General features: G+C 33.8%; 1 protein-coding gene across 4 annotated transcripts in view; it reads right to left on the bottom strand.

The window, feature by feature from the left end:
- The window catches only part of LOC136039601 (pre-mRNA-processing factor 40 homolog A-like), a 122,108-nt gene that overhangs the window by 78,823 nt on the left and 15,581 nt on the right, over positions 1-27,704 (bottom strand). For all 4 annotated transcript variants that reach the window (XM_065723471.1, XM_065723470.1, XM_065723472.1 and 1 more), the window contains exons 5-8: positions 17,363-17,892; positions 12,586-12,707; positions 9,336-9,596; positions 2,681-2,909 (exon numbers count right to left, since the gene is read on the bottom strand). In XM_065723471.1, coding sequence (XP_065579543.1) covers positions 2,681-2,909; positions 9,336-9,596; positions 12,586-12,707; positions 17,363-17,892 — 1,142 coding nt within the window. The remainder of the gene's footprint in view (positions 1-2,680; positions 2,910-9,335; positions 9,597-12,585; positions 12,708-17,362; positions 17,893-27,704) is intronic.

Raw genomic sequence — 27,704 nt, 5'->3', positions numbered from 1 at the left:
GCTTAAAAGTTGGTAAAGGAAAGGGGTTTATGAAAGGGGCCAGGACCCAACTTGTGCCTCAAATGGTATAGATTGAAAATCATTGCACGCTTTACATTAGACAAGGTGTAAGATGACTGCATTTTTGCTAAAAAGTAGAAGTCAAGAAGGACAAATATTGTTCGTGGCCATAAGCCAAATCTCATCCTCTTGTGGCACAGATTAAAACACGCAAAGCTTTATACTAAAAAAGAACTTGCAGAGGTGGCCGCTATTTGAGAGATATGGAACCACTTTGACCACGAAGACTAAAAATCTTCTAAAAGGCTCCAAACTCGTTTAGCATTAATTAGGGCATATAAAATATTTCTATTTTATTCTTTAAAGACTGATGTAGCAATGGTATCTTTCCCGAAATTTTCAGAAATGCAATTAAGGTTTCGACGGGGAAAAACCCTCCCACCCAATTTTAAGCATCCCTACAAACAGAATAGGCTGAGCAACTCATTATGGCAAAATACAATGATAAGTGCGAATGAAAAACAAAGTGGAGTATTTTCATCTCTTGGATAAAAGAACAAAACCATATCTACTATAAGTTAAAGTTTTTCAAACTAAAGGAAGCTTCCAAGGAATCTAAAACTTAAAAATAACTGTCAGCACCGAAGCGCAGTCCACGCTCCACCCAATAATAAAATATCTTATAGGTTAACCCAGTGGTCGGCAAAGTGCGGCTCTAGAGCCGCATGTGGCTCTTTGGTTCCTCAAGTGCGGTTTTGGCACAAATAAGGAAGGAACAATAATATTTTCATTAAAAAAAAGAAAAAAAACTGATGAGAAAATAATTGCATCTTGTTTTGTAAATTACAATTTTTTCATAATTCGAAAACATGTATAAAATTTTTGTTCAAGCTAAACGATTTTAAGAATAAAGTATATACTTTCAAAAGAACTAAAAAGTTACTATTGTCAAAATCATCAAAAATAGAACATTTAAAATTTGTTTGAATATAAACAAACAACATATGGAAGATCTGAAATTGGTTGCGGCTTTATCAAAAGCAGTGGACAAGTCTTGTTACATAAATAATACAGCACAAGTTTCACTTTTTGTAACACTTATGTCTCATTCAGGCCCCAAGGAAGAAATTTTAGGATTATTAACATTCAAAGATCAGACACGTGACAAGATATCGCAAGTACTGTAATTGAGTTTATGGATAAACATCATATTCCCGTCGATAATATTCTGTTGATTTCAACAGATGGGGCCAAAAGTATGACTGAGGTAAGAAAAAAGGTTTGTTGCTATTTTGAAAGAAAAAATTAATCACGAGATAGTTGTTTACCATTCGTCAAGAAAGGCTTCGTGCGCAACAGTTCCTGGAAGAAATTTGTAAATTTATAGACTTAGTGATTGCAATTATCAACTCCATTTTAACAAAAGCTCTTAATCATCACCAATTCAAACGTTTTTTATTTGAAATGGAGAGTAAGAATGCTGCTTCATAACAAGGTACATTGGTTACCAAGAGGGGACGTTTCAAAACGTTTTGCATCCCTTTCTCCATAAATTAATTAGCCCTTCTCCTTGAGAAGGGCGTTCAATATCCACAACTAATCGACGATTAGTGGATCCCAAACTTTCATGTCATGGTAGACGTTACAGCTTATCTAAATCAGTTTAATCGTAAACTACAGGGGAAAAAAAATTAATTTTTTTGATGATAGAGGAAGCAATAACTTCGAAAAAAATATCCATTTTTGCTCAGGATATTGAAAGAGAAACATGGTCTCACTTGCCGAGCCTACTGAAGCATTGCCAAGAAAATAATTGCTCTATTAATAAACACCATTTTAAAACAATTATTTCAAATATGAATTCTCAGCAGGCTTCGAGAATTTAAAAACAGTAGAACAACTCCATCCATATTACAATGAGTCAATTAATATGTACATAGTAAACGATCTTCTCAGAACACGCATTGGTGGCTTTTGTCAATGCCACCGTAAACCCGATAAGCGATGTTACCAATTGGTCGCAGTTGTAACCTGAATATAGCCACGTATAAAAAAAAAAAAATGTCTCATTCTTCACAACATTCTACCTACTGCCATAAGTCGTTCTCATTGTAAAAATTTTGGGTTATTCTTAGTTCGTCATCTAGTCTTGATCCTGGACCTTTGTCACCTAGACCTAGCTCAATGACTGGGACAAACTCGTCCTCGGGAAATTTAAACACGGGTGGCATTACTTACAGAAAGCAATTCGGCCAAGGACTGAGATTTGAAATTTTAGTCGATGGCACAATAATATAATTTATAAAAGCTAATTTATAAACAAAGTTATAAAAGCGTTATTAGGCTAGATTGTAATCCATATTACAATGAATCAAATGAAACTAACAGTAGATAAATATGAATAGATTAAATGATCACTTCTTGGACCATACATTGCAATCCCTCATATATTCTTTGATCGCTTTTCAGACTACACATTGATGGGTGGCATTTGCTAATGCCCCATTATCAATTGGTCAAACGCACCACCCGAATACGGTTGCGTCCAAGGTGTAATTACTTATGCTAGATGGTGCTACTGCAAAGTTATCCTCCGGTCCACTCCATCTATAATACAATGAGCGAAATAGAATAAAGACTAAATGAATAGCTGTACCATAGTGAATAAGAATACGCTTACCCAGCAGGTCCGTATTTTCAGAAAATTCCGTATTTTCCAACAAAAGTTGTTGTGCCTCTTCCCAGGTTGTCTTAAACGTAATATCTGTCATAGCATCTAAAACTTGGGCCAACCGTTTCATGTTTCTTTTTCTCAAAGCTTTGGCATCTTCCTTTTCTCGTTTGGCTACAGCGAAAATGGTATCCTCATAAACAACCTTCCTATCATGCTCGGGTACGCATCGCCATACCTAAAACAAATACATATATATATATATACACAAATATATATATTTGTGTATATATATATACACAATATATACACAAAAAAAAAAAAAAAAGAGAGACAGAAGGAGAAAAGGAAGACTGTTTTCCTAAATTAGTGATTAATATAGACCAGCACTTGAATGAGGCCTTAACCCTACTCATCCATACAATCACATAGGTCAAACAGCATAGCCATACACAATCAACCATAAAGAATAATCCATGGACAGGCAGTCATGTCGTCAATAAGTATAAGTCGTCATTTACAAAACAATAGAAAAAATAATAAAGACAAATAATTCAGAGGCAACAACCCAACACAAGGGCTCATCAGGAGATATATATATATATATATATATATATATATATATATATATATATATATATATATATATATATATATATATATATATATATATATATATGTGTGTGTGTGCGTGTGTGTATTTATATATGAATGGCAATGCCTATAAGGGCTATAGCAGAAAAGGGCTAAGTAAAGGCTAGAGCCTGTAAGGGATAAAACATATTAAATACAGGGAATATAATCTCACCAATCTCACCACACCGCCATGTCTAAAAACGCGTGCCGCAGACCTAACTAGAATAGTAGAATAAACAGTCCCACCAGACAATATTTTCTTTAAATTTTAATCAAACTCACATAGAAAACCAAGAAATAGAAGTACGAAAAATGATTTATTATTTGTCAGTGCCACGGATTGTAAAATCCAGGCAGAAGTGTTAATATAACCAAGTTCTAATGTTCAACCAAACCATTTTTATTAGTATGCATAAAAATGATTTAATTATTTAATAATATTCGTCTTGTTACTGCATAGTATCCCGATGATCCCAATTTTTTTGTTTCAGAAAGAGCTAATTCTTGATCGACTTTTTCGTTTGGCCATATTTTACAATTTTATGTTTCTAAATTTGTTTTCGCAATAATCTAATCTATTATGATAAACTTTTTTTTTGAAAAAGCTACGCCTGGATCGCATATAAAAAAGTTGCTGTGAAGGGCAATATTGGGCACCAATGAGCAATTGTAGCTGCCTGATGCCTATTGTGATATCTGTTGCCTATTGAAAAATATAATCAAAACTTGCCTCGACAAAAACATTTCCAGCCTCTTGCGCAGTATGCATAGCTGATAAAGAACATAGAACGATAAGACTGCATCCGTTTGAACCAGTGAAGCTTGAGACTATCTATAGCGTCATATATACATTATATATATTTTTATCAAAAAATGTATCAGATCTTGAAGGTTTTTTTAGCATTAATTGCTTCGCAAATTATACATTGAGTCGTTTCTAGGATTGGTGGTGCCCAAAGCAGAACTTACTGCAGCGCCCCCTCCCGACTCAAATATAAGCAAAAAAGACTAATCAATATGAAAAATTTCATTAGGAGGGGGGGTAGGAATTCATAATTCGAATGGAATTAATAATCTTAAAGTTCGTAAAGAGCTTCTACTGAGGAGTGATAAAAAGAGACAAAGAAAAAAGAAGAAGTAAAGAAAAAGAGAAAAAGAAAAGGCTATAAAAAGAGAAACCAACAAATCATGAGGGATATATTCATGTATTTTATAATAACAAAAAAAAGTCCCTGAAAAATAAAAATCTCAGCGACGTTGAGTTCTCAATAAGATTTTACTAACGGTGAGATTTAACTAACGCTAATTTGAGCCAACCGGAATTTTTCTGTCAATCAGAAATATCTACGAAAAATCTGATTGGCCCAAATTAGGGCTAGTAAAATCTAAGTATTAGTGAAATATCATTATTAATTGGCCTTAAATCAACATCACACGGAATTTTTTAGGTTACGTGTGTGAAGTTTTGGTCCAATTTCAGTTGGCAGGCTCTTCTGTAGGAAATATGCTAATAAAGTAAAAATAACACAGTTAGAATTCTTTTTTCAAGCATCAATTTTTATACTATAAATTTTCTGACGAATCTGACGGTCGATTTTCTGAAAATGTGGCCTTTAAGGTTTGAATATATGAGGCATGGAGATCATTCTCAATTGTCTTTTTGAAAGTGAAAAAAAAACTTTAAAAAATGAAATCAAGAAGAAATTGAACTATAACTGGTCTTAAATCTAAGGAGATAACAATCTTGGGTAATACAGATCACTAATTAACCATAAGCAATATAAGACCCCCCCCCCATATTTTTTGTAGAAAAAGTATTAACACCCTTCCTCCAGTGGCAAGTTTAGTTCATCATATAAATGTAACAAGAATCGTAAGTGCCTATGTCTCAACGTCTAAGAAAAAAGAAAAATTCAAAAGTAAAATTAGGAATTAGGTAAAAAAAAAGATGATATTAGCGACTCAGTGGTGGCTAAACGAAGGAATTCGCCGATGCCACATTAAGGTATTTTTGATAAATAAGACAAATTTGGGAAGAGAAATATATATAGTTAGAGTTATAGAGTTTATTCTACATAAAATTCGACTTTAAAAGTTAACAAGTTATAGATGTCAGTCAAATAAAAATTCAAGTTACAGAGGCACAGCATCGCTAAACTTGCTCCCTACAGCCACTACAAAGTTAAGAATAACCTTATAAGTGTGTTAACAATGATAATAATTTATTTGTAACCCACTGTACAAGTTTAAGATAGTGGAGTATGAAAGAGAAAGAAATAAAGAAAATACAACAAACAATAACTGGGAATCACTCAATGAAAAAACCGGATGAGAACATGGTGCTCACCAAGACAGAAACACGCATCAGCGCTAATATCGGTCTGCAGATTCTCTAGCGGATAAAAAATTTCGGTAGCTCCGTAACGATCTACAAGGCGTCTGTTTCGAACCGATCTGGGTAGGTCCAAAAGGAATTTACAATAACGAAAATAATTAACCCTCATTTGCTTAAAATTAATCTTTGTAAACATTGGATACAATCCGGACGCAGACAAAACGGCATGGTCGCCAAAACTAGTATACAGCTTAGCCAGTCCACGTCTGCTAAACCCACCACAATTTGCAACAATTTTTACATAGCCAATTCTTTACTCATCTCTAGTATAAATTAAAAACTTCCTCCGGGTGCTAGCAAGTGAATCGCAAACAGATATACCCAACCACTTCAGCATCTTCACTCTAGGTATAACAAAATTTCCGCAATTCAGAGAGTTAACACAATCATTATTATTAAAAGATAAATATTCACACTTGGCAATATTTAAAGAAAGGCCAATATCTTTGAACAATGATCCAGCCAGGCGGATATTACGCTCAAGTGCGTAGACTTGACATATCAACACTTTACCTTCTCAACAATAGATTTTGTTTGCTAGGAAAGAGTTACCTGAACATTAACAGAATCTGATACATCTGATGAACAACCTACATACTAAGGTTTCGACTAACAGAGGTTCGTCGGAACTTCGAGATATAGAGGTAAACTTTGACATGTGGAGGTAAAGCTAAAATTAAATGACGACTTATTACTGAATTTCGAGTTATAAAGGTAATTTTCGGGTCACTTCGACTTACAGCGGTAAAATATAACCGTCAAATCATTTCGAGTTATGTACGGTTTTTCTTCGCCTTAGACAGGTTTTTCTAAGAGGATTGAAAATAATTCGAGACATCGAGGATTTCAAATTATCGAGAGTCGACTGCATAAAGCTTCAGTACCAAGATTAAACGAAAGCTTTTATAACAATTAAAATTTCACAAGCTTCTTCTTGGTCTTCAAATTTTTTTGAAAATTGTAAAATAAATAAAACAGCACCAAAATCGTATCAATTCAATTATCATTGTTTCGTGAAACACCATATTAGATTTTGGGTAAAGTTAAGTTTAATTTGGTTTTTTCTTTTTTTTTGTCTAGCATTTGTTATGTTATTTATACAAATTATACATTAATGTGGTTCAATCCCGCTTCCAAGGGCTATAATGAAAGAGAGGTTTAGATGGCTAGGCCACGTTCTGCGGATGAAGGATGACAGATTGCCGAAGATTGTCCTTTTTGGCCAACCGTCTGGGGCTACACGGAAAGTAGGTCGTCCTTGTCTGGGCTGGGAGGATGTCATAAATAAATATTTAAAGGAAATGTGAACTTCTTGGGAGGGTGTAAAGAGAGAGGCCTTGAATAGATTTTGTTGGAGGAGGAGGAGCGTGCGTAGCTGTGTTGGCCTCAGATGGCTTAGTGCTGCTGTGAGTTATTATTAGTAGTATTAGTAGTAGTTTTTCCCATTGATAAAGGCGAAATATTCGGAGTTTCATTAATATAATCTGTTATTAATTACTGTCAGAAGTACTGTCACTTCTGTAAAATGCTTGACTTTTTTCTATATAAAAAGTAAAGGATACGGCATTAGACTTTACAGTCCCTACCGGCGGTGCTGATCTCCGTTTCTTGGCCCTTCAGTCTGGAAGTGCAATGGGGGGTTGGGGGCCAACCATCCTGTGCTTTCGCACCCCCTTCCTGTTTACCTTCCCAAGATTTCTCCAGGTACCCATTTAGAGCTGGGTTGACTCTGGTTAAGCTTACAGAGTCACGCCACTAACCCCCGTCCCTAACTGTTTGTGAATAATGAATTTATGTTAATTAATAATCCTCTTAGTCAGCTTCAAAATAATAAAAGCAAACAGAACAGAGGAGGAAAAAGGGCTCAAGTTGATTTCCCCCAAGATTTTTCACTTATGAACTTGAGCATCCTAGCCAATGCTAAAAGTAGTATAATACGTCACAAAAAACGTTCTTGCGTTAGGCTTGCAAAATTTAGCTCTAATATTTACAATAGGCTATTTTTGATTAAAAAATAAGGATAGTATAACACAGTTGTTTACTTAATTTATATTAATTTACTTCTCTTTGAACTGTTAGCTTACTATTATACTAGTTTTGAAGATAAAAGCAACGTTAAATTGCATAGTATGTTGTTGTTTCTTTTTTGAACTGCGACTCCACTTTACTTTTTTACAACATACCAGATAAAAAAAAAACATCATGGACTGTTTACCTACCAAAAATTATTTCCCTGACTTTTGATTCCTCCCTTCAATCGTAAGATCTTTAACCGTCGCAAGATTCCTATCCTAGTATCACATAGCCTTCACACGGACCTTTGGACTTTTTGTTTTTATTTTTAATGACTTTGTTTACATTAAGCTTGACGCCTTTTTCAATCCTAGAGCTGCCAACCCCTCATCCGCTATAGGCTTATACCTATCAATCTAAAAAGGTAAATCTTAATAAAAAAAACTGCAGTGGATAGCTTTGGAGATGTAACCAATTATCATTTATGGTTTTCTTGTTCCCATGGTCCATGTCCCATATTTGCGAGTCGCTTCCAGGGAAATTTGGTGTCAGAGGTAAGTCAAATGACTTGACGTCATTATATGAAAAAACTCCAACTTTTTTCTTCTTTTTTTTTAAGGGTGATGAGTCACAATCAAGTAGCCATCAGTAAAAAAAAATGTTCAGTTATCAGCAGTGACTGGCGGATCCAGCAACACCCCCCTCCAGACTTTTCTGGCACCCTCATTCCTTGTTTCTTCTTTTCAATCTTTTATTTTTAATAAATTTGTCAATTTGATCAATTATTGGCGCCCTTGTCACATTGCCCCCCCCCCAATTTCGCTTATCGGCACCCTTGTCCCATTGGGCCCCTCCCTCAAGATTTTGCTCAAGATCCACAACATGGCAACAGTCACTTTAAAAGGATTTGGTTTTGGAGGTAAGTCAAGTGACTTACCCTGAACAGGCGAAAAACCAGATATTTTTTCTTCATTTTTTTAAAGGGTAAAGGATTGCCTCTAAAGCGGCAATCAGCAAATATACTTGTTTTTCTTCGTTGCTACAAGCGAGTTTATATCTTTAGGGTAATTCATTTGATATCTACGGTTTATTATGGATCTTTTAATATATAGTCGCAAAGGCCATTAGGCTTATTGGTTGCTTCTTTTTAATGTGTTAACTTTCAAATAAAGATTAAAAAGCAATTTTGGTACTTGTATGACATACGCCCTATCTAATGTTCTTCTAATATGTTTCTTTGACACTCAATCCTAATGCAATATACCACGTAAGATAAAAATATAATACTTGAGAAACGAATTTGGGCTATATATTTGCACATTAGGGGGTGGGGTGGGGGAGGGGGTAAGGTATAGCGGGTCTGCATGCATAATGTGTTAGATACAATTATTCTGCATATTATGTAATTGGATTGTTTTCTTTCACACTGTCCAAATACTTTACCCCCACCCCTTAATATGCAAATATATATTTACATATTTTCTATCTATTCTATCACTTCTCGTTGCCTTGTCTCACGCTAAGCTGAAAGAATTAACGAAAAAAACGGTTCTATAATACGTCAATGAACAACCTGAGAGGCAGGCCGTATATCATACAAGTGCCACAATTTTTACTTACGTCTAAATGTCCAAACATTTCTTCCAATTTCGAATATTTTGAAGTTGATGTCACTTTCGGATTGTTCATTAGGAAGCTCTCTAATTCTTCTTTATTCTTTTTCGCTTTTGCTCTTTGCTCCTCCTTCTCTTCCTTTTGTCTCTGGGATTTATAGGCGTTAAACACTTGCTTCTTTTCATTCAGCTTGGCAAACGCAGAAAAGCGCGAATCCTTCTGAATCATTTTCAGTGCGTTTTCCCATGACGCATTACTAGGGACATTCTAAAAAACAAAAGCAAGTTAATAGTTCAACTAGTCGCCTATAAAAACATGATTTTGACTTTGAATGAAAAATTTGAAAAAATTTGGTTTTCTAAAATTCAAATCGTTTTGTCATTTCAGACTTAAGAAATTTTAACTCAGTTAATTAAATTACCTAATCTTATCAATTATGTTAATTAATTAACTTAATTAAATCAATTCAACTATCTTGATTCAGTTAATCAATTTACTTAATAAAATCAACTTACTTAAAACAATTAACCCTAATTAATTAATCAAGGGCGGTTATTAAAACCAATGAAAATTAAAATTCCACTCAAACAATATCCATCTAATTTTTAGTTGTCCCAAAGTTTGGCATAATGCTTACACTGGCCCCTACTTTTTGGGAGTTTCCCTCCAAAACATATCTTCTAATTTTTGTTCCATGTTCTACAACAACAAAAAATGGTTCTACAAAATCTCTCCGGAAACCAACCCTAACAAAAATTGCTTTTACGAACGTTTATTGTCAGAGAAAATTCGGAAAATTCAATTTTTTTTTATGAAACGCCATGAAAATTGAGATAGTATAATCACTAATAGGGCCTATTATGGGTAAACCATCCAACAGTCACCCTTGCTCCCTCCCAAAAAAGTACTTAAAAAAAACAAAGATTTGTACTACGAAATGCAAAAAACGAAAACTTTGTATTCTGATGGTAATTAGCAAGTTAACAATAATGCTAACGAAAAGATACGAGGCAATTTGCATTAGGTAAAAACTAAAAACCAAAATTTAAATACATCAAAATTACGATTATTGAAATGTTATTGTGCCCGACTATCTACTGATGTTCATCGAGAAAGACCTATTTTACAACACCAAATTTTAAGTTAAATAAATTATTTAGTAAACACATCAGGAGTGCAATCACGTGCATTTTATGTTCTAAGACTATAATCGTTCCAAATTGTATTATCAAATTTTACTATTGTTGCAAAACTTCAATGTGAAAACAAAAGGTTAATCTTAAATTTTCTGAAGACAGTGATAAACTTCTTGTTTTTCACTAAATTCTAACATGATTCATTAGCTTCACTAACTTCTTCTTCGTCTTCTTCTTCGATGGAATGGCAGAGCGGCCAGCGAGGTTATTTAAGAGTTGAAGGCCTTTCAACTTAACCTTTTCCTTATTTTCTAAGATCTTATAGCCGTTACTATGCTCTTATTTGCTTCAGTTTTTGTGTTCTTAGACTGGAATTTTTCCAAATTTTAGTATCGGTTTTTTTTCTCTTTTTTCTAAGACTCGAATACAAACGGAACAAGAAGTAAACGAAGAATTTTCTATAGACAGTGATAAACTTGTTACGATCAGTCTCATTAAATTCTTGTTTTTCGTGTGATAGAAAGGCAAATTAGTCTTCGTCACTGTTTAAGACAGCAATAGTTCCGAAATTAACTTTTTCTTTGTTTTCTTTTTTCTCAGACTGAGCATAGTAGTTACTATACTCTTATTTCATTATTTTTTACGACTGGAATCTACAAAAACCTAATTATGTTTTTTTTCCTTTAACTCTGGTATCTCAATTTTTTTTTCTCGAGACTAAAATATTTCGGAACTTGACTATCCTCTTTTTTTCTCTATTCTAAGACTGAGATCTTCCCATACTTAACTATATTTTTATTTTTTCTTCTTCTAGAAATAAAATATTCCCGAACTTATTTATATCATTTATTTCCTTTTTTCTAAAATTAGAATCTATTCAGACTTAACTATGCTCTTTTTTTCTAAGATTAGAACATTTCTAAACATTTTTCATGGGTAGCATGAAAGTAGCATGGGTAGCATGGGTAGCTATGTCCTCTTTTTTCATTTTTTTTTCCCGCTGCTAGCAGTGCACTGGAATATCATAAAGAGATGTTTAAGGACTCATTTTAAAGCCAATTGGTATGAGTAATGCCTTTCAAAATTAACAAAACAAAACATTAAAAATTGATTTTTTTTTATAAAAACGGAGCTTTTTTAGCTGAACAAATTCAGCTTTTTTGTAAAAGTAAAAAAAAAATACAGATACAAAATGATGTCATATTGGTTATAATGTCATATTTGAATGCATTTGGGGTTGAATTTCCCGTGCATATCATATCAAATTTAAATACATTACCGATCATTAAATTTCTACCATAATAAGGATGAACGACAGAAGAGCCATTTTTCATATTTTGAATAATAAATTTGGCTAATTTTTGTATTGGCTAATTGGCTAAAATTCCCTTATTGGCTAAAATCCGAGTTTCTGTTCCGTTATATATGCATTCGAGGTTGAATTTCCCATGCATAGATTATCTGATTTAAATACATAACCGAGCGTAATATTTCTACTCTAATAAAAATGGACGGCAGAAGAGCCATTTTTCATATTTTGAAAAATAAATTTGGCTAATTTTTGTATTGGCTAATTGGCTAAAATTCCCTTATTGGCTAAAATCCGAGTTTCTGTTCCGTTATATATGCATTCGGGGTTGAATTTCCCGTGCATATCATATCAAATTTAAATACATTACCGATCGTTATATTTCTACTCTAATAAGGATGAACGGCAGAAAAGCCATTTTTCATATTTTGAAAAATAAATTCGAATTTGCAGGTTTGAACCATTGAGAGTATTTAGCAACCACTACTGACAGCACATCACAAAACACAGCCGCTTTTGAGTGTGTTTGAAAGTTCGGCAGTGTTCGCTTTTGAAAGTTATCTTGAAAATAAAATTTATCTTAACTTACATTTTTAGTAGAAACATATTTTTAATCTTTCACTGGTATTTTCCCAGCAGGCCAAAAATTGGGATTTCATCTCCTTTTTTTAGTTGTAAGCTAATTTTACTCGCCCAAAAATAGTTCATAATTCAGCCATTTGGAAAAAAAAAACATAATAAAACAGGTTATAAATAAACGCCACCTATTGCATATCGAAATAAGTCGACAAAAGTGGATTCAAAGCCATACCTTTTCCCTAAGAAAGTCTTTAAAACCTTCGGCCATTTCTTTTTTGTCTTTGAAAGCAAACGGCTTTGGCAAAGCTGGACCTTGCTTAACAGGCGTCTCCACAGGAACCTCAGTTACTGTTGCTAAAAAAAAATAATGGGAAACTAAATAATAAACCACAACTGTAATAAACCACACTCAAGTCTTTTTTCAATGTATACTAATTTTTAAAAATACAACCATTGTAGAAAAGACAATTTAAAAAGAATTAGAGACGAGAATCTCAAAAGTAACGTTTTTGCGATTTTAAGAATCAAAATTTTAAATTGAAAAAGCTACTAGTCAAAAATTTGTAATCGGCTGGACAAAAGAAAATGGGCTTTAAATCAGCAACAAGAATCATAGACATACCAACGGGCTAGCTAGAGTTAATTCTTAAGCTGGTTGATGTAGCTGGCTTAGTATTCCATCGCATGTTCATGTCGTTCCAAAAGCTTCTAGTTTATTGTTCCTGAGAAGACAAAAACTAATTTAACTTGCAAAACTAGGCTGCTACTGGAAGGTATTCCTGGCTAGTGGTTTTTGGCACCGAATTCAGATTATTACATTCATGGCTTTAACAAATTTCTCTGTCCTGTAATGGGTTTCACCTTAACTTGGTAATACGGGATCCAGAGATGGGACTCGACTGTAGCAACACACTGGAGGGCCGACTCAGAGACCTTAGTAGTCAACAAGCGTCGTTAATCCGACTACTTACTTACTAACCAATTTCTTTGTTTAATTGTTTGTTTTTTTTTTATTTGTAAATCTCTAGCATATATCCAAACACTGCAAAGTCACAGCAAAGAACCCATAACAAATGCCACTTAATTGAGACAAGTTGATTAGGAGACCAAAGTGTGGTCATTTTCAAATATCTTGCTTTTCGAGTCGACATTCCCGATAATTTCGATTATTCAGTCTTATAGTATGGCTTCGCGTTCAACTGGGTATTCGCAATACGCACCTTTTGTCGTTAAGACACGGATTGTAACGAATAGCTCCCTTTCCTATAGCTCAAATAGCCTCCTTTTCCATGGCCCAAATAGAAAATCCTATTTTATAGCCCGAATAATCCCTCTTTTCTATGACCCGAATAGTCCACCAGAAGGAATCTCTTCCTTCTTTACAAAATTAATCTGCCTACATTGACAAATTAATAGCATTGAGCCTAGAGAAATTCTGCACACAGAAAAGGTCGTGGATTTGAACTTCTGAATTTCAGACCTCTCCCGAAAATGTCAAAGCTCTTTCCTCTTCCAAATATCCACAGAAATTAGGAGACTATAGCTGCTGTGTGCCATAATAGACAATAGGACAAAGGATCTTGAGCATACATCTTGATTATGGGCATTATTCGGCCCATTATTAGGCCTTAGCCATTATTAGGACAAAGGATCTTGAGCATACAAGATCATCGGATTTCAGTTCTGAACTTCGGATCTAGGAAAAACATATATACTAGAAATTACTTACTAAAGTAGGTAGGATATTATTGTTATTAAATATCTTGGGATCTGTCTCCAAACTTTGGGATTATCCACAAGTGAGCAACTGGATATTTCTAAATTATAATTGGCAGCCCAACTGTAAAATTAAGGTTTCATCCCCAAATGGGCTAGAGAAGAATTGCAAGGATAGATTTAAATGAAATTGACACTACTCGGGAGGGATAAAGAGGGAAGTTTGAAAATTACTTTCAGTTACTTACAATTCAGAAATATTTAAAGGCTCACCTGCATGCAATCTAAGGGTTTGAAGAAAATCCCATAGTATTTAATAATAGTAACATCCTATCTACTTCTAATTATTAATGTTTAGTTTGTAAATTTTTTTTCTGAAAATAGTCCTCTTCCATTTTCTGAAAGAAGTACTTGTCAATTTTTTCAATGGAATACCATCAAAAGTTTATCGATTTTTAAGAGATTTTAGTCCTTAAATTTAGTTTGATTTCAAACCAAATTAAATCAAAATAGAATCTAAAGTTCAACGGCCAAATTAAATTCAGACCTATAACATTCTTTTTTTAATGCAGTTTCAAAGTCTTCAAATTCGTAGCGGCAGGTAAGATTTTTCCAAAAGTAAGGTAAATAGGGCCAACTAAAAAGCAAGTCATACCGTGTTGAGCACGAAGAGGCCACAAGGAAGAGTTTAAAGGAAATTGACACTTATTAGGGGGATGAGCGTTTTGGCCTCTGGGGGCTGCGGGGAATTGTTAGTATTAGTAGTAGAAGTAAGGCTTTTGAAATCAGTTTAATCATGAGGTCATGCCAAGTAAGGTATCCGCATCAGAAAAAGGAAAACAGACTACTGAGTTTCAAATTTTATTAGAAAGTTAGGCTTGTTGCGTTGGCCCTAGAAATCTTTCTTTTGGAAAAATCTTCCCACCTTACAAATCTGAAAGCTTGAAACTGCATTAGAAAGGTCAGCTACAGGTTTAAATTTAATTTAGCCTTTGCAAATTTGGTTCTGATTTGATTTAGGTAAATTTGTAATCAAGCGTCATTAAAGAACTAAAACTTCATAAAATACATTGACAACCAATGGAAAAGTATTTCATTCAGAAAAAAACATATTGAGATATATTTGCATTAGATACAAATATATTAAATATATAAAATATATTAAAATAGTTAGTGTAAATCAAAATGATGTGTCCATTAATAACTGATAAACAATGGATGAGTATTTCTTTCTGAAAATGGAAGACAACACTCACCTTAGGTTCACACACAAGAAGTTGCTGCGATAGGCAATTTTCGTCAATCGCGGCAATTGGCAATTTTCGTTGCCTTGTTGTGGATTTTCGCATTGGTCTGTTTTTATCCGCAAAAAATTTGAAATTACAGCACGTGAAAAGAATGCTGCTTTTAGCAACAGCACTGAGTTTTTGGGACTTTTTGCTTTCTTTTCATATATTATAGGATTGAACTGAACAGCCATTATCAGCTTCTCGATAACATTATCAGTATCTTCCATTATGTTGCTGTTGCGCGCATAAAATTGCTTCGTCGCCCGATTAAACTTGATTTTTTTCAACTCTGCGAAGTTGCTCAACGGAGCAACTAAAATCGCTCAAACTGGCAACTAAATTGCGGCAATGGGCGATTTTTGCTCCTGTGTGAACATGTGTGCGAACCCCGAGTAATTAGAAAACACCTAAAATAGCTCAACAATTTTGAGAGTTTAAGTTGCATTAAAAAGTTCTGACACAGATTGGAGCTTAATTTAGCTAATTAATAACAATAAAGTAATATGTAATATTCTACTGTGGTTTCCTATTTCGGTATCTTCTTCAACTATCAGAACTATTTTCCTTTTGCTATTTCTGAAGTTCATTTTCAAATATGTGCTTATTTCTTCTTTGATGTTTTTTTCTTGACAATCGTCTTCAATTTAGATATAGCCTATTCATTTCAATTGAATTAAAAGTACCTTTAAAGTAACAAGGGAAAGAAAATGAAAACACATTTTGTCTCCTGGCCCCATCATAGGTATATTAAAGCGCTTTTTTCTAAAAAATGTCTTTTGTTGCTTCAAATTATGTAGTTTTTAGGACAGTACTACATTTTCGTCAGATTTGCCACGTTGAACCAAGAAAATGAATAAGGAAGACTAAATATATTTGACAACGCTTTTCATCCGTAAAAATACAAATACTCACAATCTGTTGATTGTGATCCCAAAGGCAAATACACCTGCACACAAAAGCTGTACTCTCTTATAATGTTTGGTAATAAAAAGTAAAAACAGTTCAAAATAGGGATGATACCTTTTTACTGACAGTGAAATATAAAATTATTTAACTGGATATTTCGAACACATATACAGTGTACATCATCAGCAGTAAAACTAAAACTCGACAAAAAAGGTTTCATCCCTATTTTGAACTGTTTTACTTTCGTCATGGAAAGGCAGTGTGGTCTTCGAAGTTATCTATGTTTGGTAATATATGTCTGTAGCCTATTTTTGGCAAAAATTTTATTTTTCAAAAAACTTTTTCGCATGCTGACCAATGATCCGCTTAGTGCAAGTACTGATCTCCTAATTCTATGCCTTCGGCCAGGAGTGCAGTACGTGGTTGGAGGCAAATCATCCGATGCTTCCCGTGTTTTCCCCTAGACTCTCCCGGTAGCCACTTGGAGCTGGGTTGATTCTGGCTGAACTTCCAGTAATATCGCCAACGCCTAATCCAAGCTAAGTTATCAGAGACACCAGGGAAAAAAATTAATTTTTAATACATTTTACTGTATATTTCAAAAACTAAGGTAAAAACTTAAGAAAATTCGTTAAATTAAAAAAATAGTTTAAAACGTACTATAATACATTAGAACAAAAAATAGCCAAAAAAACCTTCTGTCAAAAGAAATGTAGTTAAGGTTGACAATTACTTTCCCGACGAATTTTCTTTGATAATTTAACGAAAATAGTAGCAGCCAAGAGAATGAATCTTAGAGGAACCGTCTCAACTACAAAACCCTGAGTATCTGAAAATTAACTCGTCTATTTTAAAGACTTACATTCGTGGTCGTGGGTACACAGGTGTTCATTCCTGAATTTTGTGTTTACTATTGAAATTTAATCAGTTTTTTAAACATATTTAATAGAGTATACTATGAACATTTTATCTATTGTATTAGTCTATGGTATGTGTGGTTAAGATCTTTGGTATATTTTAACAATGGTATTATCTACGTTACTAATCTATGCACATTTTAGTCTACAGTAGCACAAATTCAAAATAAACAAATCTTACGAGTAACTGGAATCTCAATGGCAGCGAGTGTGGCAGCCATTGCCTGGTCTAGTACACTAGCTGACTTGGATACTGTCAGTCCTGTTTTCACTGATATTGTGGGCTTTTTAGGTGGCACAGGCGATCTTTGCAGTTGCACAGGGGATACTACAGTTCCAGGTATCACTGGTGACATTCCAGCAGCAGGTAATATGGGACCAGGGGCCACAGTGGCAGGCAGTCTAGGAGTAGGTATTACTGCAGGTGGTAAGCCAGGGGTAGGTATTCCAGCAGCTGGTACTATCGGTCTCCCAGACGGTGGTAATATAGGAGGAACCACAGGCAGGAACGGTGTCATTCCTGGAACAACAGGAGGGAAACCTGCAGCAGCTGGTGCAACCGGTGGAAACACCGGAGGTTGAACGAATCCTGGGCGTGAAATGGTTCCTAGTGCAGCAGGAACTGGTGAACCAGCTGCTATTGGACTTGCAACAGCAGGGCTAGATGTCCTACTTTTATCTGATATTCCATTTTGCGATGGTGGAGGGGCCCTAAAATTTAACAGAATTAAGAATAGCAAAAAGTGAATAAACAATGGCACATGCAGTATACAAAACAATGACAACACTGTAACTACTCATACTTACTTACCTAAACACATTATTTTCAATGACAATGCTGACTGACAGAAATTTTCGATTTTTCTAGATAGCACACGAAAGATTCATTTTATTTTTAAATGCATTGGGTGATAAAGGCATTTTTAAAGTTTGTATATAATATTATTCCAGGCGTTTTTTTATACAAGACATTTGTCACGAATTGGTAGCGTCAATACCGAAGTATATACGTATTGAGTCAATGAGCATAGTAAAAAAAAAAGGTAAAGGATACGGCATTAGACTTTACAGTCCGTACCGGCGGTGCTGATCTCCGTTTCTTGGCCCTTCAGCCAGGAAGTGCAATGGGGGGTTGGGGGCCAGCCATCCTGTGCTTTCACACACCCTTCCTGCTTACCTTCCCCAGATTTCTCCAGGTACCCATTTAGAGCTGGGTCGACTCTGGCTAAGCTTACAGAGTCACACCACTGACCCCCGTCCCAAACTGAAGAATTGGATACACTGGGACTCGAACCCGCGTCCTCTCAGACGATGGATCCCGAGTCCAGCGCACCAAAATCAGTCGTAATTTGATTCAATGTACATTAACATCTTTCAAGACAACATATGCCAAGTCGTTTATAAACTGAGACAATAATGTTTAACACGCTTTGATAAAATAGAATGTAAAACGTGCAAAAATTATCTAAAAAATGTTTCAATGTTGTCAAAGATTCTAGATTTATTGTACAATAAACTTTGCAACAGTAGGGCTAGGTACTTTTATCTGATAATCCATTTTACACCGGCGGAGGGGCCCTAAATTGCTTAATAAGCTGAGATACTATTTGTTTTTTTATGAATTTTTTCTTGTTTATTGTTTCAGTTCTTATTTTTCTGTATTTTTGTACTCTTCTAAGTGCATTTTATGTATGTTGAGAGGGTTGAGATAAATTACTATATAATATCATTATTAATTGGCACTTATGACTTCACCAAATTCACGATCCATCAAGTAAATTTCAACAACAAAGTAAACCCACAACTTTCCACAGAATTCAGAGGTGTAGCAACTGCGATAAGGAGTTCCACGACTAATCCAAAATAGGAGGAAACAGCCAAAAATTAACACATATAATATATTTACCCCGTTGTATTTCTTTTAAATTATCATGTTTAATTATCAATTTTTTTAATCATGTTATTAAGTTTCAATAACACCAATTAGAACATATAGAACATAGTATCTTTATCGAACATGGAAATTAAAGTTTAAAACAACTTCGGTTGCCTAGAGGACCGCATATAATCCACAACCAGTGGAAAAGCGAAACGCGGATAATTGAAAACATTCTGGACTTCTTCTATTAGTAGTAATCAGAGAATAATTGAGCAGAGAAGGAAAAGTGATGAGACTCATCGTTGATATTCAAGAGATCTATAGTAATTTTTTATTCACTGTTTTATTTATATTCAATTATGGCATCATTATCAGAAAAAAATTATAATTCTTTTATAAGTCATACAATTGAGCTTGCAGTAACTCAATTAGGCCATACAGTAGAGGAGTGCATGAACATTAATGTATATTTCTATATTTGTTATAATAACTTGGTTACCTGGGAAACCCAAGACAATCCTCAAGTCAAGATAAACTGTTGGCGAATAGTTGAGTTTATTGGATTTCGTTTATTAGCAGTAATAAGTACATTGACTGAGAACGATGAGTGGTGAGACTTAGAGAGAACGATAGTGGTGAGAGTCTTAGAGAGTAGGGCTAAAGCAGTAGCATGGCCAATTATTTGGTTTAAGATAAGGGTCAGTGGCGTGAGGAACAGCAAGAGTCGAGTCAGCTCTAAATGGGGACCTGGGGAAGGTAAACAGGAAGGGTTCCTGGCTGAAGGGCTATGGACAGAGATAAGGATAGCCGATTTGGGCTGTGAAGCCTAATACCGTTTTTTACTTTACCTTTTTTCTTTCGTTTTTCTACTAAGTTAATATACTTGTTCACATTATCTAGCCCCCAGGTTTATACATTACTAAAAAAAAAGCCAGCTTCCTCGACTCGCTAGAGTCAGCCCTCTCAAATATAGCCTTACACCAAAATCTGCCACTCGCTATGGTCGGTAGCTCAAGCATTTGACCTTCGCATACTTATTATAACGACGGTACAATTCCTTTTTTTCTTTTGTTTCTTCTTCTTCATTTCTGTTTTTATTTTTATAGCTTTATATATCTTCATGGTTCCAAAATTATTCTGTCAAAATTTTCACATATCTTACATGATTCGGTTAGCTTATTTTTTGTGCAAAAAAAACAAAGTATGTATATATAACGAAAAGAGAAATCACCAATGCAACAGCACAAACACATAAGAAAAAAAAATAAAAATGAGTATATTATATATATACTAGCTGTTGGGGTGGCGCTTCGCGCCACCCCAACACCTAGTTGGTGGGGGCGCTTCGCGCCCCCCCCAAGCCCCCCCGCGCGCGTAAGTCGTTACGCGCCATTGTAGTTGTGTCCCTATGTCCCACCTGTGAATATAGATATATATATATATATATATATATATATATATATATATGTTTTTAACTACGTAAAACTTGCGAATATACAACATTCTTTGCTGTCCCATTGTCTGTGCATATAAATAGCTTGTCAGGTTTACCGACTCTTGAACATGCAACATATAATGGTCCATGGGAAAACAATCCGTATTCAGATCTATACCTCATGATTCTAATGATTGCCCTTGAGCTTTGTTGATGGTGATTGCTAATAGACCATTCCCTGAGTCGCCATCGTCATTTATATATCCCCCTGTGCACCCCGGCGTCCCCTTTGTAGTTATGTCCCTGTGTCCCGGTCGTCATTTATATTCCCTGTGTCCCGGTCGTCATTTGTGTCCCGGTGTTCCAGTCTGTGATTTCTCTTTGAGTGTCCCGGGCGTCATTTATATTCCTTGTGTCCCGGTGTCCCGGTCGTCATTTATATCCCCCTGTGCCCCCCGGCGTCCCCATTGTAGTTGTGTCCCTGTGTCCCGGTCGTCATTTATATTCCCTGTGTCCCGGTCGTCATTTGTATCCCGGTGTCCCAGTCTGTATATACATTCGTTTTTTAGTTTTGTTTTTCTCCTTTATTTTTTTCCTTTTTTCTTTTTTTTCTTTTTTAGTTTATTTAGATTTTTTAGTTTTTTTATTAGTTTTTAGTTTTTTTGTAGTTTTTACCATTTTTTTAGTTTTTTTAGTTTTTTTTTACTTATGTCCTGGTCGTCATTTATACTCCCTGTGTCCCGGTCGTCATTTGTGTCTCGGTGCTTTGTTGATTGCTAATTTATATTATATTTATATTTTTTATATTTATTAATATTTTTTTAGTTTTCTTTTTCTCTTATTTTTCAGTTTTTTTCCTTTTTTTTAGTTTTTTCTTTTTTAGTTTTTTTTTGTTTTTTACCTTTTTTTAGTTTTTTTAGTTTTTTAGCTTTTTTAGTTTTTTTATTAGTTTTTAGTTTTTTTTTAGTTTTTGCCTTTTTTTAGTTTTTTCAGTTTTTTTTAGTTTTTAGTTTTTTACCTTTTTTTAGTTTTTTTAGTTTTTTAGCTTTTTTAGTTTTTTTCTTTTTAGTTTTTTTTGTAGTTTTTTTTCTTCTTTTGTATTAGTGTGAAATAATTCAGACGTCATATGCGGACAAACACGACGTCACTCGACAGACAGACAGACAGACATAACCCACAAACAACTTATTTTTATATATATTTATTCATATTTTTTTAGTTTTCTTTTTCTCTTTTATTTTTCAGTTTTTTCCTTTTTTTTAGTTTTTTTCTTTTTTAGTTTTTTTTAGTTTTTTAGTTTTTTAGCTTTTTTAGTTTTTTTATTAGTTTTTATTTTTTTTGTAGTTTTTGCCTTTTTTTATTTTTTTCAGTTTTTTTTTAGTTATTAGATTTTTACCTTTTTTTAGTTTTTTTTTAGTTTTTTAGCTTTTTTAGTTTTTTTTTCTTTTTAGTTTTTTTTGTAGTTTTTACCTTTTTTAGTTTTTTTCTTCTTTTGTATTAGTGTGAAACAATTCAGACGTCATATGCGAACAAACATGACGTCACCTGATCCACAGATCCACACACAGACAACTTATTTTTATATATATATAGATATATATATAACCTAGTATATACATACATACATACACACATATACACATATATATACACCCTTACAATATATATATATATATATATATATATATATATATATATATATATATATATATATATATATATATATATATATATATATATATATATATATATACATACATGTATACATACATACATACATACACATTATACATACATATATACATACACACACATATATATATATATGTACATACACATACACATACATATATATACACATACACATACGCACACATACATATACGTACGCGTACATATACGCGTATACATGTACATTTATACACACATTTATACATACACACACACACACATACATATATATGTATATATACCCATAACTTAATATGCTGTTTATAGTAATAATGGCCTACTTATAATCGGGTATGAAAAAATTTTTCAAATATCTTACATGATTCGGTTGGCTTATTTTGTGTGCAAAAAAAGTATGTATATATAACGAAAAGAGAAATCACCAATGCAACAGCACAAACACATAAGAAAAAAAAAAAATTAGTATATTATATATATATAACCTAGTATATACATACATACATACACACATATATATACACCCTTACATATATATATATATATATATATATATATATATATATATATATATATATATATATATATATATATATATGTATATACATACATACACATACACACACACATACATACATGTATACATATATACATACATGTATACATATAAACATACATACGCATTATACATACATATATACATACACACACATATATATATATGTACATACACATACACATACATATATATACACATACACATACGCACACATACATATACGTACGCGTACATATACGCGTAAACATGTACATTTATACACACATATTTACGAATCTCTATTGCATCTCCCTGGGTACAAGATGGAATATTTGAATCGAAGTAGGATGGCTAAAGGTGGCCTTGCTGTTTATGTTTCGGAATGTCTTCCGTACTCTGTTAGACATGACCTGTCAAGAAATGAAGAAGGAATTTTTGAATCCATATTTATTGAGATTAAAACCCAAGCTAAAGCTTTGATTCTTGGTAATATATACCGGTCTCCTAGTGGGTCTGTTCCCTCTTTCCTTCAGATTCTTGATGAGGTCTTGGAAATAATCCAACTTCATTCATGTGAACTTGTAATTATGGGCGACTTCAACCTTAATTTGTGTGACCGGAGGTCATCCTCGTCCTTGGATTTTCTTTCGACAATGCTCGCTTGTGGAACACTACCTTCTGCATGCATTCCAACTCGCATAACTAACACTACCGCTTCTTTGCTTGATAATATTTTTTCATCTTTGACGTTGGTGCGAAATTCTATATTGATGAGTGATATCTCAGACCATTTTCCTGTTTTTTCCACGTATGATTTTTCCGATTCGTTGCCAAGAAGGAGCCAAGAAGCAGGTTTTTCCTCTTTAAAATTTAATGATCAGGACTTGCATATTCTTAGGTCACGGTTGGCAGGTTGTTCGTGGAGTATTTCTAAAAATGGATCTGACATAGATTCTTTGTTTAATTCATTTTATGATTCTTTGAAAGAAGTTATCTTTGATACATGTAATGCACCCCAGTCGAATCCAGCATCGAAAAGAACAACCCCTTTGAATCCTTGGATGACCCCTGGACTTCTTAAAAGTTGGAGGAAGAAAAATTATCTTTGGAAGGCTTACAGGTGCTCTAAGCCATTTTCGCGTGATTCCCGGCTTCAACTTTTCAAAGCTTATAGAAGAGTTTACAATTCGCTTTGCCGAAGGGCTAAATCGTTATTTTATCATAGAAAATTCTCTGCGTGCGGTAAAGACATTAGGAAGACATGGCAAGTAATCAATTCTGTTATCAGGCCATCTTTTCTGCCTCCTTCTGTCCCTTCAAGTGTTGTGATTGACGGGAAAAATGTAGAGGGTGAGCTAAAAGTTCAAGATGCGTTTACTTCCTATTTTGCTAATATCGGCAAAACTACAGCCTCTTCTGTAAGTCCTTCTTCTTCTCTACCTGATTTTAGGTCTTATCTAGGACCACCTTGTCTTAAATCAATGGCATTGGAACCTGTCTCTGAAGCTGAAATAGCCAGAATTGTCAATTGTTTGAGGGGTTCTTCATCCTCTGGCCCAGACCGTATTCCGACTAAGGTTGTCAAGTTCATTCTTCCTGTCATTGTGTGTGCCCTCACGAGACTTGTCAATCTTTCTTTTGAAAATGGTGTCTTCCCAAGTGCTCTAAAGCGTGCTCGTGTTATCATCCTTTTTAAAGGTGGATCAAGGAATTATCCTGCAAATTATCGTCCCATATCTCTTTTATCAGTGTTTAGTAAAATTTTTGAAAAAGCTATGCTTTCTCGACTTCTTGATTTTCTTAATTCTAAACTCTTTTTTCATGATTTTCAGTTTGGTTTTAGGGCCAAACATTCAACTGAGCATGCATGTGCAACTCTCTTGAATTATTTAAATTCAGCTCTTGACTCTGGTTTGATACCTGCTGCTCTTTTTCTTGATGTTCGAAAAGCGTTTGACTCATTAACACACAAGATTCTTCTTCTGAAAATGTCCCATATTGGAATAAGAGGGAATGCTTATTCATGGTTTCTATCATATTTATCTGGTCGAGTCATCTCGGTTCATCCGGACTTTTCTAATCCTTCTGGAATAGAGTTTGGTGTTCCACAAGGATCTGTTATTGGGCCGATACTCTTTTTAATCTACGTCAATGACCTTATTAATGCGGTTAAAAATTTAAAACCTACCATTTGCTGTCGTCTTTGTCAACCAGTGTCCGTTACTAGCTGTGACAAGAGTTTGTCCTTACCGGAAACACTTATTGCTTTTGCTGATGACAGTACCCTTGGCACAACTGGTAGAACTGAGTCTGATCTTCGTTCAAGGATGATAGCCCTTTTTGAAAGAGTTATCCAGTGGTTTGATGTAAATTATCTTGCCTTAAATGTCGAAAAGTCATGTTTTCTCATTTTCTCCAGAGTCTCAAAGGCTTGCCCTGATTTAAATGAAATAAATGTATCAAGAGGTTCTCTAAGTAGACCTAAGGATCGTTACGTTCGATTCCTAGGCATCTTGCTTGACGAAAATCTTTCGTTCAAGTATCATATTGACCTGATTAAAATGAAAGTCTCCAGGAGTCTTGGAATCCTTAGAAAGCTCAAATATATATTTCCAGGGTCGATTCTTAGACTCTTGTTCTGCAGCCTAGTTCAGTCTTATGTTTCATATTGTTCTGTTATTTGGATGTCAACTTTTCCCTCGTCTCTGAAGCCACTTTCAAAACTTTATGATAAAGCAAGGACTCTTATTCAGGAAACTAACCGTTTTTCACTTAAACCCTTGCTTGATTTGAAATCTCTCTATTTTCTTTCTTGTTCTTCTTTCGTTTTTTTACAGTTGCACGGCCATCTTCCTGCTGTCCTATGTAATAATATATCTTTTGTTTCTGATCAATCGACTTATCATCTCCGCAGTTCCAACAATTTACTGGTTCTTCACACACCGTCAGTGAGGTCTGACTTCAACCCTCTGACAGCTTGCAACAGGATCTGGAACACGCTCCCAGAGTTCGTACGAAGCTGCCACTCGTTTGGTATGTTCAAAAATTATGTTAGAGATTTTCTAGCTAGTAATTAATTTTGTTTGTTTGTTTTTTGTTTTTTTGTTTTTTTGTCTTTATTTTTTATTCCGGTTTCCCTTGGAGTTGATGTCTCTTGAATGAGTTGGATATTTAATTGAGTTGGTGAAATCATGTGCTACTCCCTGCCTAGCTTGTCATTTTTTTGGAGATTATTAAGGTGGGCGACTCAATTTTTGGTTTTTGTTTATATTTTTTGTTGTTGGTATTTTTTTCTCCCCTGTTCTTTCCCGGCCATGGAGCCTTATGGGGGAGATTGTCTTGAAGTAATTTTTTTGTTTATGGATTTTAATGTTAAATAAAGAACTCAGAACTCAGATATATATATATATATATATATATATATATATATATATATATATATATATATATATATATATATATATATATATATATATATATATATATATACAACATACATATACATATATACACACACATACACATGCACATACACACACACATATACATATATATATATATATATATATATATATATATATATATATATATATATATATATATATATATATATATATACACATATACATATATCTATATATATAAAAATAAGTTGTCTGTGGATCTGTGGATCGTGGATCAGGTGACGTCATGTTTCGGCTAACGTCATGAAATTAGTTGCCATCATTTTTGTTATGACGATGCTTAGTATATTGTAAAACACATTAATTTGGTTAATAATATACCATTTAAAACACCAAAATGAACATGCTGGAGTAGTCACTCGGTGAGAGAGGGTGTCAGAACGGAGAATGAAGGTCCCAGGTTCAAATCCTGGTTAGGCTAAAAAAGGTAAAAAACTAAAAACTAAACAAAAAACTGAAAAAACTAAAAAAAGGCAAAAACTACAAAAAAAAACTAAAAACTAATAAGAAAAAAATAAAAAAGCTAAAAAACTAAAAAAAACTAAAAAAAGGTAAAAAAATAAAAAAAACTAAAAACTAAAAAAAAAAACTAAAAAAAAGGAAAAAACTGAAAAATAGAAGAGAAAAAGAAAACTAATAAAATTAAGAATAAAAATAAAAAAAAATAAAAAAGATAAAAACTAAAAAAAAGTAAAAAGAAAAAACAAAAAAAAACTAAAAAAGCTAAAAAAAAAAGGTAAAAACCAATAAAAAACTAAAAAGAAAAAAAGGAAAAAAACTAAAAAAAAATTTCATCTAAAAAACTAAAAAAAACTAAAAAAAGGTAAGAACTAAAAAAGAAAAAAATAAATGACGACACTCAAAGAGAAAGCGACCGGGACAAAAGGAATGTTCGATTAGCAATCAACAAAGCACCGGGACACAGGGAGTATAGATGACGACCAGGACATAAGTAAAAAAAAACTAAAAAAACTAAAAAGAAGGTAAAAACTACGAAAAAACTAAAAAGAAAAAAAAACTAATAAAAAAACTAAAAATCTAAAAATCTAAATAAACTAAAAAAGAAAAAAAATAAAAAAGGAAAAAAATAAAGGAGAAAAACAAAACTAAAAAACGAATGTATATACAGACCGGGACACCGGGATACAAATGACGACCGGGACACAGGGAATATAAATGACCATACATAAGCCATAATGACCAGGACATAAGTAAAAAATATAAATGACGACCGGGACACAGGGACACAACTACAACGGGGACGCCGGGGGGCACAGGGGGATATAAATGACGATCAGGACACCGGGACAGGGAATGGTCGATTAGCAATCACCATCAACAAAGCTCAAGGGCAATCATTAGAATCATGAGGTATAGATCTGAATACGGATTGTTTTCCCATGGACCATTATATGTTGCATGTTCAAGAGTCGGTAAACCTGACAATCTATTTATATGCACAGACAATGGGACAGCAAAGAATGTTGTATATTCGCAAGTTTTTAGTAGTTAAAAACA

The sequence above is a fragment of the Artemia franciscana genome, chromosome 19 (genome assembly GCF_032884065.1).
Source record: "Artemia franciscana chromosome 19, ASM3288406v1, whole genome shotgun sequence".
In the NCBI taxonomy this organism is placed as follows: domain Eukaryota; kingdom Metazoa; phylum Arthropoda; class Branchiopoda; order Anostraca; family Artemiidae; genus Artemia; species Artemia franciscana.
This window is presented reverse-complemented; position numbering and strand designations above follow the sequence as displayed.